General features: G+C 26.1%; 1 protein-coding gene across 1 annotated transcript in view; it reads left to right on the top strand.

Annotated features, from left to right (window-relative positions):
- Positions 1-6004: 6004 nt before the first annotated feature.
- LOC136071812 (G-protein coupled receptor 157-like) overlaps positions 6005-22815 on the top strand; it is a 31309-nt gene continuing 14498 nt past the window's right edge. The window contains exons 1-3 of the mRNA XM_065797213.1: positions 6005-6528; positions 6726-6838; positions 21582-21797. Of these exons, the coding sequence (XP_065653285.1) occupies positions 6036-6528; positions 6726-6838; positions 21582-21797 (822 nt within the window). The 5' untranslated portion in view covers positions 6005-6035. The remainder of the gene's footprint in view (positions 6529-6725; positions 6839-21581; positions 21798-22815) is intronic.

The following is a 22815-nucleotide window of genomic DNA, read 5'->3' on the forward strand; positions in this document are numbered from 1 at the left end:
TTTATATTCAAAACCTATTGCTCCCACATTCTGAATGACATCATTTTTAGTTTTTTTATACCAAAAAGATTATGATTTAAAAAACGCGAAGAAAATAGAAAACAAAGCTTGTACTAATTTACACATTACAAATCATCTAATTACGGAGCTGATTGTCTCTTTAATTCTCTCACCGATTCTAGAACTTCACTGGGAAATTTATGCTTTGATTGTTATTTAAATTTAATTTTCTAAGAGATGTTATAACGGGATCACTAGGTACAAAAAGGCGATTAATCAAATTTTGGTGTGTATCTTTTCTTGAGGTCTTTCTGCTAAAATGCTTCTGAAATCTTTATTTCGCGTCTCTTGGGCATCTTCTGACATTATTCCGTTTGGTAAAAATTGTCTTACAGTTATATCATGACCATGAACCAAAATTTTGTGGACAGGTTGTGACATATAGTACCATGAATAACTTGATATATAAAGTTTTAGAGTGGTTATGCAAAAAACTTTAAACTTTATTGTATCTATTTTATATCCCGATGACAATTTTAGTCACAAAAGTGACTAAAATAATATAAATATATTATATAAGAGTTTCATCAATTTTTAATGTCTCGGCAATTGATTTATAGTCAGCAAAAGCTCTGCGGGCAGTATTTCCGAATCCACAACCAATCCCAATTAGTTCATAAAATTGGTCTGATTCAGCACTTTACTTGCTGTACCGCTATTTTATCAGCTAAGGTTCTAGTTTGCTATTTTCCAGTCCCTTTTTTATATCCAATATGCAGTATTAGCTCAAAAAAGTTTATCTAAGCGTGTAAACTGAATAAACCATATTTAAACTTTAAATTATCAGTATCTAAATTCAACACCTTCTAAAAGTTATTCATGTTTTTGGGAGATAAACCACAAACTGGTCATTGTTGATAAAATTAATTAAATTTTGCCATATATCTATTGTCAGCTCAATAAAATATTTGACAGTTATTTCTTTCCTGGCAAAAATAGTGTTAATTAATGATAATCACATTTTTCAATTTCAGAGTCGATAGTTTTATTTTGTTCTTCCACAACATTCTTGGTTTCCTTTTGAAACGAAAATCTAACTGGTTGACAACGTACAGTCGGTGATGGCTTTTCGTTTCTCCACACTACTATGTTTTTATTATTATAAAATCCATTGAGTTCTAATGGTACTATGCAAGTAATAAATAAACACTCTTTATTATTTAGATTCCAATGTTTTTTATGGCTGACTTGCTTGTAAACAATTTGCCCTGTAGCACCATCAAACCCAGACTTGCATCTAAATGTCAGTTTTGCTAGTTTCTTTAACATTGTGATTAGCAAAGGAGCCTGTACGTCACACATTCTTTCTAGAGGGTGCATTAGAAGGTCCTTTAGCGGTATATTTGCTGTATACTCATCTACCTAAATGTTTTTGGGATAGCATTTAGGTTTTGAAAATTGTATACCATTATATAAAGAATAGATGTAGCAATCTTTTTCTTCAGCGCCATTTTGTAAAAGCTGGTATGCTGATTTTGATATAACTCCATCAACAATCAATGCTAGACCTTCATATGGTACTTTTTAGAAGTTTCAAAGGATTTTTCATTTAAAATTTTGGCAATTGTTTCAGCAGTCTCGTATTTAAACTCATTCCTAAGTTTCAATTTTGTTGCATGAAGTAATTCAGCGCCAGATAAACTGTTAATAACATTGCTATGCTTTCTTTTTTTTTGTACTGTTGCATGAGTTTTCAAAAGAGTAACACGGACATTAACATTAGAATTAAGTGCTATGACCGTAAACTGAAAATCTTGAACTAGCCAATTTTCATTACTTTTTTTAAAAATATTAATATGATTGTTTGCAGAACTTTTTACAATATACTTTTATAAAGTTTTTACACTCACAACTCTTTAATTTAATATCTATTTAGGAACTAGCTTGTTTTTTCCTATAAGTGTGTAAATCTCACCAATTTTCATATTATAGTTAAAATAAAAACATTCCTTAGTGCCTCCATTCATCGATAAACAATCCTGAAAAAAGCGCTAGCCAAAGACAAGACACCAGTGGCTAAAAAACTACCAGACACACGTTGGTCAGTACTTACGGAGGCAACAAGTGCTTTGTGGAAGGGTTACAAAATATTCAATTTGCTCTAGATATCATTTTGCTTGGGCTAGCAAAACGTCTTGGTGAATTGAAAACTGATACTTTGACTGTCTTTTGGGATTCAATACTGCAAAGACTTAATAAAACAAAACTAGCTTTACAAGGTGCCACTTTAGATTTAAATATAGCTTTTGGTTTGTTGAATTCATTGTTTGAGTATGGATAAATTTGAGAATTATGGAAAAGAGTGAAGTATATAAAAAAAAAGTCAAAAGATTCAGAAAAGGTAACAGGTTGATAAAGGTACTTCTGGAGAAGTTCTCCTGCTAGAAAAAGATGAATTTTTAGTTAATGTACTGATTGCTATTGTCAATCAATTAAAAGCAGCATTGGCTTACAGATCTGCCGCATATTCAGATGCAGATCCATGATTTGGGTTCAGTCAGATTTGGGTTCATGAACAATTTGCAAACATTAACTCTTATAGAAATGATAAAACAATGTGAGACTTTAGCATCAGATTACTCCAATGATATCTAAGTTAGCTTAGGAAAGGAAATGGTTCAATTTCGGTCTTATGAAGTCACACAAATGAATTAAGATGATACAAAAAACAAACAAGGAGTTGTTGATGTAACGCATTTTGCTTGTTTCTACTAGTTTCTACTAAACCAATGATGGTTTAGTAGAAACTTTTCCAAATGTTGTAAGTAAAAGTATTATAATTGCAAGTTTTTGTTGACTAAAAAACAACAAAACAAATGTAAAATTATTCATCAATAACTAATTCTCTTTTTTTGAACACGAAAGTCGTAAACTTAAGCATGTGCCCAAAATAATTATTGCATTTTATGCAAGTAATAATTAAAGCACAATTTTGAATAATTTAAAGTAGTTCCTCTTCAGTTTTCGACAAATTTTTTTGATAAACAGTTTCCATTCAGAAAGCATATTTTCAATAGGATTTAAAAAGGGAAAAAATGTAGGTAAATATGTAGGTAAAATGTAGTTTTAAATTCTGTTTCACTCCGAACCAGTATCGGATCCGGGGAGGGGGGATTGGGACATGTATCCCCCCTACCCCACCACAAGAATCCGAAAGTCATAAAATATATTAGAAATTGAAGACTTTTTTTTTTTAGGAGACGCAAATGTGGGACAAAATACAAAAATATTTCAACATAACCCCACCAAAAATTGCTGGATCCGTCAATGCTCCCTACAAGGCTGCAAGCAACCACTATTAAGGAAACAAACAAGGAAACGTTTGACAGAAAACTTTTAGGTTGTATGAGTCAGGAAAACATGAAGATGGTAGAGAGTTTCAAAATACTGAAATGTTGGGAAAAAATTAGACAAATAAAAGTTTTTAGAACATGCAGTGGCAAGTACAGTAAAATAATGAGACTTTGCTTAATGACGAGTCAAAGGAGAATATGCTTTGGTTGCCAGAACTAGAGATGATACCTCATTTGACCAGTGACCATGATAGTATTTGTAGAAAAGAAAAAAAGACGCGTTCTTAAGACGATGGATGAGAGGCTCAAGTTTGGCAGATTGAACAGATCCAACTACATTTACAATGCGTTTTTGGACCCTATTTAGAAGAGAAAGAGCATCATTAGAAGAATTAACCCGAATATTAAAATAATATTCCATACAGTAGCGAATAAGAGATTTGAACAATCTTTATCTTGAACAAGAGCAGCTTTCTGGAAAAGGGCGTTATCTATAATTAAATAGCGCCAACAACTTATTAACACCTAATTGTACTAACTTTAGACACATAAAATATAAATGAATTTCTGTATTAAATGCTCTTGTATGTGCTTTATACTTTAAAATTCCATCTTAGTTCATTGTATAACAGACAGAAATATTTTTTGACTGTATATTGGTCACTGTTTGCGTGACCTTCTTTCCAGATAAAGAACATCCTCTTCTAGTTCCCATCGAATGCACAAAGCCTTTTTCATTAACAAAGAATTTTACATTATCATTCATAAAACTGTAATGAATCTTTTTGCATAAGTAGCTCTTTCATCGATAAAGTTTTTAGAATTTTTTTTTTTGATGTTGTGAACACATTTTAAAGTATAACAAAAACTTTCAATGCATCTTACTATAGTAAAACGATTCACTAAAACGGATTTTTGTTCAAAAAGTTTTATTTCATCAAGAGTTATTCCATAATCATCATTAATCCAATTTTCATTACTATCTTGGTTTTGTCAGTTAACTTTTTGTTTCTAGAACCACCTTTTATACTGCCGTTCCATCTGCAAAACATTTATATATTTTTTAATAATCAAATAGACTATAGTATGTTTAAATCCAGCAATATTATTACTTGTGACAGTGATTTTTTAGTTAAATAAAATTTAATCATCCTTAAACAGATTTTATTGTTGATGGTTTAATTCAGCATCACTGTTAATAAATATTGAAAAAGATATTTCAATTTTTATTTTGATCACTGATTGTATCGTCGCAACACAAAAAAATTTTTGGATAGCAAGAATATTTGTTTTTTTCTAGATAAAAATTATGACACTAGTTAATAATTTGTTGACATTCTGGCATATTTCCTTTTTATTCATTTGGTGTCACCCCTTTGTGTCAAGTCGTTATGGTGTAACCCGGTGCGGCCCACTGCACCCCTCCCCCCCTCCTAGCGACGCCACTGCAAATATGCCGTTTGCTTTTTTTGTATTTAGTTGAGTTTTTTTCAAAACCGTTATAAGGGTCTTAAATAAAATTTTTTGAATAGTTATTATATTATAAATTTTAAATAATGATAATTATTTCTGAAATCTTTATAAAACTCCGATGTCTATCAATTTTTCATGCCGGAAACAGGGGATTTTATTTTATTATTATTATATATATATATATATATATATATATATATATATTTATTATATATATATATATATATATCGCCGTGGATATATATATATATATATAATATATATATATATATATATATATATATATATATATATATATATATATATATATATATATATATATATATATATATATATATATATATATTATTTTATAATTATTAATTAATATATTCGCCAAAGTTAATAATAACAACTAAATAACTCATGTTCAGAAAATGTGATATTTAATGAAACAGAATATAAATTGCAAAAGGTTGTTTTTTTTCGGCTACGAGTTTAGCAGCTCTATTCATGGCAAAAACTTGCATTTCCAACTCATATTGTGTAGCTTTTTCATGCTAAACAATGTCAAGCATTGCAATTAAAAAAATGTTTTTAATTTAATCGGTAGTATGAATCATAATTAAAATCAATAAAATCATTAGTATGAATAAGAAGTTTTTTTTTCGAAAAAGAACTAAATATGCAAAATTAAGTGATCATACTATGATCACTTAACTCTGCATGTTTAGTTTCTTTTTCGAAAAGAAGCTTACTTTAGTTTTATCTTTAATAACAGAATAAACATTATTTCCCAGTGTTCAACAAAAGTTACTTGTTTCCAAAGGTAATGAAAAAACTTTGAAGAACAAAGAGAAACTAAACTTTTCTATCCAGATTTCAAAAACTATTAAAATATTTCTACCATACTACTATAACTATTTATCGAATTTTTATATTTTGTGTTTTCTTTTCTATTATATTCACTTGTTTCTTAAGTCTCCACACTTCTCCCACTATTCCAAAATCATAAATAAAATAGAATCAAATAAAATTCTTTATCATAATTAATCATAAAATGATAGGAAATTAAAACAATGTGATGATTTTTTTATGAATTATACATCAGCTGCATAAAATTTTTTTAATTATCTTAACACTTTTTTATTTTATCTTATGCATAGTTCAATTGATAATTTTTTAAAGCAATAATTGTACATTTATGTTTATATATACATTTTAGCAACAATGGAAATAAACCAGACATTATATCAACAGTTTGCGATGAGTATTTTAAATAAAACAATGGTGGGGTTTGCATCAACATTATCAATAATTGGATCTTTATGCATTATCATAACGTATATTTCTTACAAAGACATTCGTACTAGTATTAGGAAAATTATTGTTTACAAAAGTTTTGCAGATTTGTTTACAGCTGTAGTCAATTTTACAGCATTATATTTTAAGCCCAAAAGTAAAGATGTTTTCTGCCTTGTCCAAAGTTTTATTAGCTCAGCATCTCTATTGTGCTCTTTGTTGTGGACAATGATTTTAGCTGTGTTTTTGTTTATAACTTTTGTAAAAGAAAAACATTTACTTGCAAATAAACTCTTTCCTTTGTTTCATGTTGTGTGCTGGGGGGTTCCTGTTATAATTAACTGTATTGCATATGCGTTTAATAAACTGGGTAACAGTAAAGATGCAGTATCAGCTGGCTGGTGTTGGATCTCTACAACAGGTACACGTTTTAAATTATTTGTTAATTTTTAAACAATTTTTTTTTATCTCTGCCAAAATTTTCAAACTAGTAAATGTCTAAATCATACAGAAGTTTGTTGTTTTAAACATTTATTTGAAATTCCTATAATTCCTACAATAATAATATTATTATTGATATTATTATTAAATTATTGATATTATTATAGTATTATTTAGATACAAATGATGTTATTTTGTGGATGATTTTGGATAGCAAAGGAATTGAAATCTTCTCCTATATATTTCTCACTGTGTTATATGTTTGGATCAAACTGCATTTAAATAAAATGGTATAATATATTTTTTTAGTGTTAGTATTTTTATAGAAAATAAATCAGATACATTTATAACACAGCTATAATAGAAGGTGGTGATATGTGAGCTACCTGAGTGATTTCTTGACATTTTTGTATGCTTTAAGGCAACTTTAATATTACTTGCTGTAAATTCTTTGGTTTTGAGCTTAGTTATTTGTATATATAAATTATAAATCTCAAAATGTTTTTAGCTGATTAATCAATGAGATATTAAGGTATATAAGTTTATCAAATTTAATAATAAGATATAAATGTTTACCAAATTTATTTTTAGGTATCTAATAATTTTATTTTATCTAACTAATATCCTTAAAGTTTTATGGTTACATAAGACTTTAAGGTTGTTAAAAAAAAGATTTAAAAAAAATTACATGGCTTATGTAACCATGAGACTTGAAGTCTTATGGTTACATAAGACATTTTTTTCATTATATTTGTATATGTATATATATATATATATATATATATATATATATATATATATATATATATATATATATATATATGTATATATATGTATATATATATATATATATATATATATATATATATATATATATATATATATATATATATATATATATGTATATATATGTATATATATATATATATATATATATATATATATATATATATATATATATATATATATATATATATATATATATATATAGAGAGAGAGAGAGAGAGAGAGAGAGAGAGAGAGAGAGAGAGAGAGAGAGAGAGAGAGAGAGAGAGAGAGAGAGAGAGAGAGAGAGAGAGAGAGAGAGAGAGAGAGAAAGAGAAATATAGATATATATATATTAGTAGTAGAAAATCACTTAACAAAAATTTTTTCCATTTAATACTGTGTTTCATCAACAAAGAAAAAATGTTTTGCCAATCATAAACAATCTTTCAAGAATAAAAAGTATTCAAAAGACACCATGCTGTCAAAATATATATGGGAATTAAAAGAAAAAAATATTGATGATTTTATACTGAATTGGTCTATCCTTAAAACAGCGCCTGCATATAACAATATTTCCAAAAAATGCATACTATGCCTACAAGAAAAATTTGAAATAATTACTCATGCAAATCAAGAATGCTTATTAAACAAAAGATCAGAATTAATTTCTAAATGTAGGCACGAAAATAAGTTTCTCCTAAAAAACTATAAAAATAAATGAGTTCAAATAATATTATAATATTATAATAGCATAAGTAATTATTTCTAAAGAATTCTTTTTATAATAGTGTCAGCAAATTCCACAAGTGTGTGAAAATTTACAGTAGTTAAGACATTTGCAACTTCCTGTAATTTAATTTTTGGTATAAATTGAAGTTTTATTAATTTGATCATCCATTTCTGATGGTTCTTTGTTGATGAAACACAGTGTTAAATGAAAAAAATTTTTGTTAAGTGATTTTCTACTACTAATATAATTGCTCTGTTCTTTTAAGAACATTGAGCACCCTATTGTGTAGAATACTTTTTAAAGTTGTTTAAATATATATATATATATACATACATATATATATATATATATATATATATATATATATATATATATATATATATATATATATATATATATAATATATATATATATATATATATATATCTTTTCAATTGCGCTTGAAATAAATTTCTTTAAAATTTATCTTTCAACATGTTTTATTAAAGTTACACAAAACACTTTAATAAATTACCTCTAATGATTGTTTAATAAATGAACAAATTTTATTTAAATTACTGTAAAGTGAAATTAAATTATTGAAAAACATTTTATTTAAAAATTAGCACAAAAAAATTTTTTTGTGCTAATTTTTAAAGAAAATAATAAGTTAGTCTTTTTAAAATAGTAATTTTTAATCATTTCATTAGTAAGTCAACTTTAAAAAAAGCTTTTAAACAATTCTTTGTAAAAGTAAAAAAACAAATAAAACAAACCAATTAAATCATTGCATTGCAACAGGAAGATTTTAATTTAACTTAGTCATAATTTAAAGTAACTTAAAAAAATAATCTTTTGCAAGATTTTTAGAAAGACCTTAAAAAGTTCAAACAAAATGCGTTTATTTTAAATGTATTATAATTTATTATATCTAATTATGATTATTATAATTATTTTTCATTTATTTAAACCCTTCACGTAAAATAAAAACTTTAAAAAAGATCAACGATTAAAAGTAATTCATAGCATAACGATTTTTTTAATTGCATTTAAATTGTTAAAACATTAAAACAGCCGTGGTCAAATTGTAAAGAAAAAAAATCTTAAGCATGGTCAGTGTTTTATTTTTAATAATTATTTTTTTTATTATTTATTTTTAATAATAAATTAATAGATATTGGAGTCTTACAAAGATTTTAGAAATAATTGTCATTATTTAAAATTTATAATATAATAATACGGCGTGCAATTGCACGCCTTCCTTCTTAACAAGCCTGTACATTAGGGTGTCCCAAAAAATGATGAAAATTTGAAAATCAAGAAACTATACCCTCCAAGCTATGTAATTTGGTCTATAAAGATAGAATATAAAAAAAGTGTTGATCCAAAGTTAGATGTGTAATTATATATTTAGAGAGGTTCATATTTTTTTACGGTTTTATGTGCATATTACTGAGATAATTTTCCTTCAATAAATATGAAAAACCCCAACTTACAAATTTATTTTATAAATTTGTAAGCAGAATTAAATAATGAAATAAACAACCGTTACAGCAAGAAAAAATGAATCACAATATTAAAAACCTTTTTTTATTAAATTGAATGCATTGAAAAACAGTTATAAAGTATATACTTTTGTGAGTTGATCTTTTGGCATTTTTGCTTGTAATTTTTTCTATGATCTTTTGCAACAAGCCTTATATTTTGCCTTTGATCATCATTTGTAGATGCCTTTATGTCTTGTATAAGTTTGATGTTTCTTTCTAAGCAAATATAAGTAGTAGAGAGATATTATCCCAAGATTTTACTCCACCGTAAACCCATTGTTCAACTTCGCTTTTTAAAGTTGTTTTGGAATCAAGAATTGGAACAATTTGAGGATACCCATTATGGAATGTAGGCATAGGAAATTTAAGTAGGTTATTATTCATTTTTATTTTTTCATAGTCTTCAATGTAACATTTACATTAACTCCAATCGCTAACACAGCAAGCTGAGGAGTTAAGTACCAAGAATGTCGTTTTATACTCTTTGTTAAAGACTGTCTTAACTGGTCATCATATTGCTCTTGTATTTTAAGACTTGCCATAAAAGAATCAAGGTCATTCTTGGGTGCTTTAAAAAGTCCATGGTGCATAAAGAATGGTGGTAAAAAAACTTCCCTTCTGTACCTCATTTTTTTCCTTTTCTGTCATTATTTTAACAACATTTTTTGTCATTTCCAATGTAAGGAGGTAAAGTCCATATGCCATAAAATGTGCCTAATGACAAGCGCTATGTTGATGGAATTTAGAATTAGTTACATTTCCACCAAGATAAAAAACAACAAGCTAACAAAGGTTTCTATAATCACCTCTTGCAAAAGTATTTTCGAGCAAAGCTTTTGAACATAAAGTAAGGGCATCTTTTGCAAGACTGTGCAACACCGAATCAACTTCTAGGTTATCCCAACACACTTTTACAATATTATTTAGAGTGTTCACTTCTGTACAAACTTCGTTTCACTTTTTTTTTAACTTTAAATATAATGCTCTGTGGGGACCTTTTGTCTTTCCTGTGAGTACTTCCATGAAGTGAGACATATGCAGCTCATATATGTGAAGCCTACATAACAACCATCTTGAAGGGATTTTTAAGTTTTACGCTCATCAATTGAATTGCACCAGCATATTTCCCTGTGTTACTTCTGGTTGTATCGCAACAGCAAGTAAACAGTTGATTGACACACTTGCAGTATTCTAATAATTTTATTAGTCTAATTGCCTGACATGCTCCAGTACCATTTTTTAATTGGACAATCCCAAGCAATATATCGTCTTTTACCTTTAAGTAAATCAACTATTTGCTTTCTTAGAAGGTTCTCTGTTGACTGAATTATCTGAAACCGTTTTTTGAAGACCTAGAGATGTTTATTTCTTTAAAATTAACATTAGATTTCGAAAGAATGGCAGACATAATTGCGGTCTGAGGTCCAATACTATATCTTGTTCCATATCTGAGGTTCCAATACTATATCTTGTTGCCACAATTGATATTGCTTCAATTAGCTCTTCAGGTGTAAGCTCAATGATTATTTTAGTCATTTTCTTTTATCTAAAAGTGTTTAATAAATAAATTTTTTATTTAAATTTGTTGTTTAGTTAATATGCCTCTATTAATTATAAAGTTGTTCTGGACATAAAATCAATACTTGATTATAAATAAAAATTATTTTTAATAACGTAGTAGTTCACAATTGCCTTTTTTTTTTCTTTATAAGTATTTTGTCCAATTCATTGGTTTGTTGACAATTTTTTTATAGGATAATTAAGAAGGTAAACAGTTTTTTCTAGGACTAATAGAGCAGTTGTATTTTCTCTTTGCACCTTGCTTTATTTTCATTTTTGAACATTTTATGTTTAAAAAAATAAAAGTTGATTTTCTGAACACTTCTGCACTAGTTAAAATTATTTAAAAAGTAAATCTATTAGAAAAATTTAAAAATATTCTTAAGCTTATCTAATAAATCTTTCTGTATGATTTAAACAGCAATTCTTTTTTCATGACATTTATTACAAAAGCGAAAGTAACAAAAATACGGAAAAAATTGTTATATACATGTTTTCAAAAAATACATCTTGCAATTGTCAGCTAAATGAACCATAACATATGAGTATTTTCTTCAGACCTAATCCCAAACACTTGAGGGTATAGTCTTTTTTTTTTTTGGGACACTCTACTGTACATATATATATTTATATATATATATATATATATATATATATATATATATATATATATATATATATATATATATATTAGTGGTGCATCAGCATTGACCTGCCAATGCATCAACCATTTTGCTGATGCATTGGTCTTGGTAACCATCTGCCAACGCCCATTGTTTTTGTATATATATATATAAAATATATATATATGCATATATATAATATATATATATATATATATATATATATATATATATATATATATATATATATATATATATATAAATATATATATAAATATATATATGAATATATATATATATATATAAATATATATATATGTTTTATTACTTGATAGACTGCCTGCCCCAACCAAACCCTCAGTCGATGTAGCAGCACTCCCTTGCGAGTCAGGCTATAAGATAGTTGAGGTAGCAACACTCCCTTGTTGCAGGAGGCTATAAGATAGTCGATGTAGCAACACTCCGCGCATGATTTACAGTAAAAAAAATAAAAATAAAAGCATTTTTTAAAACATTCAGGATGTTTTAAAAAACATTCTGGTCAATTAAATTTGCATTTTTACGGTTTTTTTAAAAAACGAATAATTTCTAATTAAATTAATGGTTTAAACATTCTGACAACACGGAAATGTTGGATGAAAGTCAAAAGTAATTAAAAGTGATGTTTTTGTTAACAAAAGAATAATTTTTTACCTTAACGTACTCTCAAATATAACAATTTATAGAACGACATATATACATATATATAAACATATATATATATACATATATATACATATATATATATACATATATATATATATATACATATATACATATATATATATATACATATATACATATATATATATATATATATATATATATATATATATATACATATATATATACATATATATATATATACATATATATATATATACATATATACATATATACATATATACATTTATATATATATATATATATATATATATATATATATATATATATATATATATATATATATATATATATATATATTACGTATGTGTGTATATATATATATATATATATATATATATATATATATATATATATATATATATATATATATATATATATATATACACACACATACGTAAGTGTATATATATGAATAAAGAAAATATCTATATATTATAATTTACAATATTGTATACTTAAAAGAGTGCTCAATAGATAAACTAGAGCCATATAGTATATATGTTACTGCTACTTGCAGTACCAGGAATTAGCTAAATGCTAATGTTTATAATTAGTAAAATTAAATTTTTACTACTTGCCTGATAATTATGGTAACACATGAAACTCAGAGTTGCAATATTAAATTATATTACAAACATTAGCATTTAGTTAATTTCTGTTACTGTGGGTAACAGTAACATATTTGTTATATATACTAGGGATGCGAAGTCCCAAAACGACTCCGGCTTTATATCTCTACTTTCTCCAAGTCTGTAGTGTCCATAAGCTCAAATGTTTGTTGACTTATGATCTGCAAATGTTTGTTGACTTATGATCTGCTATAAGAAAAAAATTCATGAGATTTAATGACTTGAAACTTGTTGTTTTTATGCCCGGAGTCCTTGCCCCATTATATTTAAGGACTTTGGGCTCAAAAAATGATTGTTCCTCTAACCTAACAACACTTAATTTATTAGTTAAAAATTATGAAAAGAAATCGATATAACTAGCATTTTATTTTATAGGTACAAAAGTGTATGAAAATATTTAACTTATGTAAACTTTAAATTATGTAATGTTAAAACATACTAAAACATATATCAAGTTTTACAGTTATACTTTCACTTGAAACTTGCATGCGGCAACATATCCTTAATTTTTTTGTTATAAATTTATATGGCTAGATTGGAAAAAATTAAAAATGTATTGCGTTAAGGGGCAGATTTAAACCCTTACAAAATGGCTTTGATAACAGCACATTAAACCACTATTCTATCGAATTTATGTATGTAATTGAAAAACCATTTTATAAATCCTAATACCGATTGGAATTAATCAACACTTTTCAAGTGGGTTTTCCAGATAAGCGCAACTTTATTGCATAGCACCTAATATAACAATAAACAAATGTTATATGCAAATGTAGAAAATCCACTTTTATAACGTTTTATACAAGATCGTGTGTAATATAAAAAAACTTTTCTAATAATTACAAGTCTTTTATGCTCAAGCAGTTATGTTTTAAATTTCTGTATTTATGTTATTGCATTTAAAAAAATTGACAAGACTAAAAGAACACAAAACATATAGTCTCATCCAAGTAGAAAATTTGATATATATATATATATATATATGTATATATATATATATATATATATATATATATATATATATATATATATATATATATATATATATATATATATATGATTAAAAAAAATTTTAAAGTTTGTTACACTAAAATCTTAAGCCCCCAGAAACGACACTGATACCAGCACACTAAACAACTGAGCTATCAATGATATGCATTTAGGAGAAAAACAAACCTAATTATAAATATCTTATAGGCTCTATGTATTCGAAAAAGGTCAGCATGGTAATTTTTTTGCTCTTAAATCAATTTTTAAGAATGAATTATTTTACCAAAGTATAGAAATGACAGGTTTGGTAAAGACCCATATTTTATGGGTCCGGAAAGCTAGGATATAAATAAGGTAAAAGTATAAAAAAGGTATAAATAAAATTTTTTTTTTTTCTCAAAGTGCAGAATGCGCACTTTATTTTTGTTTCTTTTGTGGTTTAATGCATGAGTAGACATTCTCGAAGTATGGCATGAAATATTATTTTTGTCAGATTTTATAAAAGAAATAAAGGGTTTGCAGATTGAATTTTCATTGAAGAATTTCATGAACTTCCATAAATATATATTCTTGATAAATGTAAGCACCTAAGAATTAAAACGTTTACCAAACAATTTATTTTTACAATTTGTTCAATAACACAGTAATCATTATTGATATGAGAACATATTTTAAAATCTTTTAAAACATGTAGTAGTCTTGGATTAATTCATAGTGAGTTAAAAATTACTATTGCATATAAGGAAAAGTACTGGCCTATTGTTTTTTTTTTTTTAAAAAAAACTTTTTTCTCGGATCTTGAAATTGTGAAAATGTATGAATGCAAGTTTAAATCACATTTGATGTAACATAGAAATGTTACATCAAATGTTATTTAAAGTCTATGTTTGGGGCTTCATTATATTCTTCAACTATCTTATAGCCTACTGCTGCAAAGGATTGCTGCTACATTGACTTAGGGTTTGGTGTGGGGCAACAGTCTTCTCTATCATTATACGTAAATAATTATATATATCAGACCATATTTTAAATAAAAAAGGCTTAATGTATTAGCATAATGCAATATTTGATGTCATAAAGTTCTCTTTATTTTTTTATTTTTTAAAGACACGAACTTAAATTCAAGACTTTTTTAAATTATTGCAATAATATTAATTACCCCAAAACGAGTTAAATTTATTTAATGGCTTTTTTATTATTACTATTTGGGAATTTTTATTTTATTTTTAATATTAAATAATTAAATTTATTATTGGATTTTTAAAAATGTTCGATATTAACAAATTTCTTTCTTTTCTCGACATTTGCATAAATGAATTAAATGTGAAGTTTTTGAGTTTTTAAAATGATTGTTTTTTAAAGTTTTAATTGCAGCTTTGCAACTACAAATGACTTTTTATTTTAAAAAAATTAGAGAGTAACGTAAAAATATTACGTTAATTTATTTACTTTTTTTATTAAAAGTTTATTATTTTATTATTAAAGTTATATAGCTGTATATATTGTTTATTCAAAAATAATTGCTGCGATTTAACTTGTAATCTAAAAAAAGAAGAAAGTTAAACTTACATTTTGTGCATATTTTTGATGCAGCTGTTTATTTAAATTATAATTTTGAGTAAAAAAAAATGTTTTGGAAGGAAAACCAAAAAAGCAATTGTGATAAATATGAGCTAATTTTATTTTAAGAGCAAATAAAATTTGAATATTGAATAATATTTAGTAATATTTTTAGATTTTAAATTTGACAGTTAAGTTAAACCCAAGCATTACTTTAATTTTAATAAACTTAAATATACTTTTTAAATAAAAATTAAATTATATACTTTTAAAATCTAAATTAAAAAATATATTTTTTTTATCAGAATAAAATTATATATTTTTATTAAATCAGTTTAAATTAAGTCGTATATTTTATATTAGAATTGAATTATATTATTATGATCTTTGCTTCAAGCTTAAAAAATCTATCATTACAATAAAATAAAAACCAAATAAAATAAAACTTTTAATTTTAATTGAGTTTTTGCATTAGCAAATAGAGCTTATATCAAACATAATCGTTGTTCAAACTTTTGTAACAAATATTTTTACATAAATGTCATTCAAAAGTTGATGTAAAAATTTTTAAAATTACTTCTATTATCTTACTGCTTATTGAATAATTTAAAAGTTAATAGTGATAAAAAGTGATAAAAAAAAGTGATAAAAAAAAGTGATAAATAGTGATAAAAAGTTAATAGTGATAAAAAGTCGCTTAACCATAATTGCTTATTGCTAAATTGCTTAACCATAATTACTTATTACAAAAATTGCTCCATGCGTAATGCTTTAACACATATACACACATAAATACATGCAATATATATATATATATATATATATATATATATATATATATATAGATCTATAGTTTGTTGTCTTTGGGAAGAGTGGAAGGAAAAAAGTGATTCTTACGCCAACACATACGTCACTTTTAATTACTTTTGACTTTTGTCCAACATTTTCGTGTTGGACGAAAGTCAAAACCATTAATTTAATTACAAATTAATCGTTATATAAAAAAACCACAAAAACGCAAATTTAATTGACCAGAATGTTTTTAAAAACATTCTGAATGTTTTTAACAACATAAACAATGTTTTTATTTTTATTTTTTTTAATAAAATGTTTTTATTTTTATTTTTTTTAATAAAATGTTTTTATTTTTATTTTTTTTACTGTAAATCATGCGCGGAGTGTTGCTACATCGACTATCTTATAGCCTGACTCGCAAGGAAGTGCTGCTACATCGACTGACAAATAGCCTGACTCGCAAGGGAGTGCTGCTACATCGACTGACAAATAGCCTGACTCGCAAGGGAGTGCTGCTACATCGACTGACAAATAGCCTGACCCGCAAGGGAGTGCTGCTACATCGACTGAGGGTTTGGTTGGGGCAGGCAGTCTATCATTAATAAAAAAAAATAATTCCGGTCTTGCATTTTAATTTTTACTTTTTGTCAACAAAATATGGAAAAAACTTTAGGACAACATCTAAGGGTTCTATATATATATATATATATATATATATATATATATATATATATATATATATATATATATATATATATATATATATATATAATCTTTGAAAGTCATTTCCTTGTTATACGTTAAAATATGGGTAGAATTCAATAAATACGGCTGCGTATAAACTATTTTTTTAAATATATATATATTTTTTAATAATATATAATTATTTCGATATTTCGCTGATCTATCGTGATCAGCATCATCAGGTATAATAAATAAAATAGTTACAAAGAAATCGTTATAGTAAAAACAAACCGTTAAAAAGATAACACTAAAAAGCCAAAATATAATACAAAAAATTTTCTCAAATAACTGACGTCAGCAGATTTTATTAAAAAATGGCCCCTAGGTTTTAGTTGTCACGTTATCACCGTCATCCCGATTGAAAACCACATCACCATTTCTTAACTCCTGTCGAACCCTAGCTTTGCTTATTTCGAGTGACTCTCTGATTTTCCGAGTTTGATATTCTGGGGCTACAGATAATGTTTTGGGGTGCAATTAATCAAACTTACCATGGCATGTTTTGGACTGTTCAGTTGCACCCGAACTGGACCATTTTTCTTTTAAGCTGTTTTTTCTGGTGTTCAATACATCTCGATATCACCTTCTTTAGAGTTTCACCAATGTATATCGAACCGCATGAACATTTCAGGTGGTATAGGCCAGGGTTTGTGTTTAGTGGTAGTTTAGTTTTATTGCTGCAAAAAATAAACCTATAGGACCTGAATTAGGTATTACTCGGATATTGTTTTCATATAAAAAATAGCATATACTTAATGAAAGTTCAATTAATTGCAATGGATAATAGATCCTAACTTTGTTAGGATCTATTATCTATTGCTTAGCTTCATTTACAAAACTATTCGAATTCATAAGTCTACTTTTTTTTTGTTCAGAGACGGTTGAATAATTTTAACAAGATAATCAGATGTTCCATAAGGTGGTGTGTTAATTGTTGATACAACGGGGTGCATTGGGTAATCTTTTTCTGGTTTGTGAGCTTTAATCATTCCGTAAATCCTTGGTGGGTTACAATCTGATGGATACATTTTAAAGTATGTATTTGTGTCTAGCTTACCTTCTTTTCTTAATTTGCACAATTGTCTTTGAAATTTAGTAGTCAATGTGGATGTTGGATCATAATCAATAATTTTGCTATTTTTTATTTGTTCTTCTAATTTGAGAGATGCATCATTTTGGTTTAATAATGCGAAACCTGTGCCTATATCGAAAGGGTATATCTTAATATTAGAATATTTTTTTAATTTGTTTATGGAAAGACGTTGTTGCTTAGTTATATTATCTTTTAATTTTAATTTTAGTGAATTTGTTAAAATTTTTGAGCAGTTTTGTCATAGAGTTTCTGCCTGTGTTGGTTTTTTAAGTTTTTCAAGTTGTAAAGCGCAAGTTTCGATATTAGTTATAATATCCATATAAGGAATTTTTTTCTGCAGTGGTACAAAATGTGGACCTAAATTGAGTAGCTCAGTTGTTAATTTATTCAGAGTAACATTAGTTAAATTGAGTATAGCAGGTTTAATAACTTCATTGAGAGGATCAAAATTTTTTTTTATAATCGGTGTAATTTGTAATTTATAATATTTTTCTTTCATTTCCGTTTTTTTCTTAATATAACAATATCCGAGTAATACCTAATTCAGGTCCTATAGGTTTATCTTTAATGGTTGTTATGGCGGAACCGTTTTTACAAAATATAGAAAGAAAGGCCCTTAACATAGCAATTGTTTATGCATCCGAACCAAAAACTTACAAGAGATATGTAGATGATTGTCACGCTCGCTTCGCTTCAATAAAACAACAACAAATGTTCCTGAACATCCTTAATGAACAACATCCTGCCATAAAATACACAGTGGAACTTGAAAACAACCTCAAACAACTCAATTTCCTAGATAATAATATTACAAACACAGGCTCTGGAGCTTATGAATTTCAAATACATCGAAAGGAGGCTAATACAAATGTTCAACTTAAACCTAACTCGAACATTAATCCTAACATTATTTTTGGTGTTTTCAAAGGATTTTTATGTTGTGCAAAAAGAATTTGCTCTCAAAAACACCTTCAAAAAGAAATTGATTTTCTAATAGACATATTTGTTAAAAATGGCCACGACAAGAACATTCTAAATAATATTACTATAGACTATTTAAAAGACAGTTCAAAAAACACTACATGTCAACCATTAGATACCCAACCCTTTATAAAACTACCTTGGATACCAATTGTTGGTCCAAAACTTCGTAAAGAATTTCGAAAACAAAACATAAAGGTTATTTTCACATCAACTCCCAATTTAAAAAATATTTTTTGCAACAATAAAACTTAACTACCACTAAACACAAACCCTGGCGTATACCAGCTAAAATGTTCATGCGGTTCGATATACATTTGTAAAACTAAAAAGAAGGTGATATTGAGATGTATTGAACACCAGAAAAAACAGCTTAAAAGAAAAATGGTCCAGTTCGGGTGCAACTGAACATTCCAAAACATGCCATGGTAAGTTTGATTGGTTGCACCCCAAAACATTATCTGGAGCCCCAGAATATCGAACTCGGAAAATCAGAGAGTCACTCGAAATAAGCAAAGCTAGGGTTCGACAGGAGTTAAGAAATGGTGATGTGGTTCTCAATTGGGATGACGGTGATAACGTGACAACTAAAACCTGGATGCCATTTTTTAATAAAATCTGCTGACGTCAGTTATTTGAGAAAATTTTTTGTATTATATTTTGGCTTTTTAGTGTTATCTTTTTAACGGTTTGTTTTTACTATAACGATTTCTTTGTAACTATTTTATTTATTATACCTGATGACGCTGATCACGATAGATCAGCAAAATATCGAAATAATTACATATTATTATAAAATATATATATATATTTAAAAAAAAGTTTATACGCAGCCGTATTTATTGAACTCTACCCATATATATATATATATATATATATATATATATATATATATATATATATATATATATATATATATATATATATATATTTATATATATATATATATATATTTATATATATATATATATATTTATATATATATATATATACACACACACACTGCCCAGCAAAAGTTTCCGGTCACTCTGTTTTTTGTATATATAATTTTTACTTTTTGTCAACAAAATACGGAAAAAACTTTCTGACAACATATAAGAGTTATATATATATATATATATATATATATATATATATTATATATATATATATATATATATATATATATATATATATATATATATATATATATATATATATATATATATATATATATATATAGAACCCTTAGATGTTGTCCGAAAGTTTTTTCCATATTTTGTTGACAAAAAGTAAAAATTAAAATGCAAGACCGGAATTTTTTTTTTTTAATAATGATAGACTGCCTGCCCCAACCAAACCCTCAGTCGATGTAGCAGCACTCCCTTGCGGGTCAGGCTATTTGTCAGTCGATGTAGCAGCACTCCCTTGCGAGTCAGGCTATTTGTCAGTCGATGTAGCAGCACTCCCTTGCGAGTCAGGCTATGAGATAGTCGATGTAGCAACACTCCGCGCATGATTTACAGTAGAAAAAATAAAATAAAAAACATTTTATTAAAAAAAACAAAAATAAAAACATTTTATTAAAAAAAATAAAAATAAAAACTTTGTATATATTGTTTAAAACATTTAGAATATTTTAAGAACATTCAGAATGTTTTTAAAAACATTCTGGTCAATTAAATTTGCGTTTTTGTGGTTTTTTTATATAACAATTAATTTGTAATTAAATTAATGGTTTTGACTTTCGTCCAACACGAAAATGTTGGACGAAAGTCAAAAGTAATTAAAAGTGACATATGTGTTGGCTTAAGAATCACTTTTTACCTTCCGCTCTTCCCAAAGACAACAAACTATAGATCTATATATATATATATATATATATATATATATATATATATATATATATATATATATATATATATATATATATATATATATATATATATATATATATATATATATATATATATATATATATATATATATATATATATATATATATATATATATACATATATATATATATATATATATATATATATGTATATATTAGTCTTCTTTATTTGAAATTTACTGCCAGCGCACAAAAAAGGGCTGGCCGGACAGTAATTATTTGTCTAGCGTGCGCAATTTTAAAAAATATTTGTTTTTTGTACCTCTTTAATTAGAATTTTATTTAGAAAAAAGATTTGCTGCAATTTAAAAAATACACTTGAAATATTTTGGTGAGAAAATAAAGATGTAGCTTATTTGTTAAGGTTGCGTAATTGTTGTTAAAAGAGACTTTTTTATCAACAATTACGCAAATTTTTATAAATTTTTTTAGGTAGAACAAGAGAGAGAAATAACACCTATTTTGCAATCTCAAACAGTGGTAGTTGCTCACTCATTAGAGAGGAAGCTGATGGTTATTCCTTTGTTGTTTGTTTTTGTCAGAGTCTGGGGGACTTTAAGATTTATAATTTTTGTTTATAACATCAAACATAACAAAATGGAGGAATTAACCCTACCAGATTTTCAAAAGTTTCTCATATTGATGCAGGTTGGTTAAAAAATTCTCAGTAATTGATGTAACATTGTAAGTAGTTAGTATTAAAGATAAATAATAAATAATTTTAAAAGTTTGATAATAAACATAAAATAATGTATTGTAATGAAAACCTTTTTTGCTTTGTTTGATATATTTCTATATTTTATTGTTTGATATATTTTCTTTTTGTTTTGTTTGATATATTTTTATATAACTCTGAAATAATAAAAACTGATTATAACTTGATAAAAATGATTAGATGGGTAAAGTAAGAAATTAAATTGTTGTCAAAGCTCAAATATGTGCTCAGAATATAGTCCATCAATAATTGGTTACTTTTAAAAAAGTGGTATTTTGATCAACCAAAATCAATTCTTGTTGTCAGTGCAATAAAATCAAACTTTTATTGTAATAGATATAAATACATTTAAAAAATAGAAAGTTAAAAAAAGTTATACTAAGTTGAATTAAAAAAATACCATGACAACTTAAGTTGAATAAACAAAAATACTATGAACAATTTAAGTTGAATAAATAAAAATACAAAAACAATCTAAGTTAAATAAACAAAATTACCATGACAATCTAAGTTGAATAGACAAAAACACCATTAGTAAAAATCTTTTTGATCAACAGAATAATTAAAATGAAAATGGAAATAAAATTTTTTTAGCAGCGCCGGTGCTTACCTACCTCTTTAGCAAGGCAATTTTATGGTTTGTACTTAGATTTTTAATACACTGTGTGATGTACATTAATTGATTATATAATTAGTATGTCCACTGTACTGTACAATAATTATGAAAAGACTAGGATACACAACAATTTAAAATAAAACTTATAACCATTATAATCACATTAGAAAAATTTTTTTTTATTGAGATTTACCTTGCGCTCAAAATATTGTGATTTACCTTTCACTCAAAGCCATATAGTTAAGGAACAATTTGGGGCATTTTTCGGGGTATTGTGCTGCTTGAGCACAAGTTAAATGTCACTATTTCTGGAAATTTTTTTGTAATCGTATTTT

This window comes from Hydra vulgaris, chromosome 05 (genome assembly GCF_038396675.1).
Source record: "Hydra vulgaris chromosome 05, alternate assembly HydraT2T_AEP".
NCBI classification, from domain to species: Eukaryota; Metazoa; Cnidaria; class Hydrozoa; order Anthoathecata; family Hydridae; genus Hydra; species Hydra vulgaris.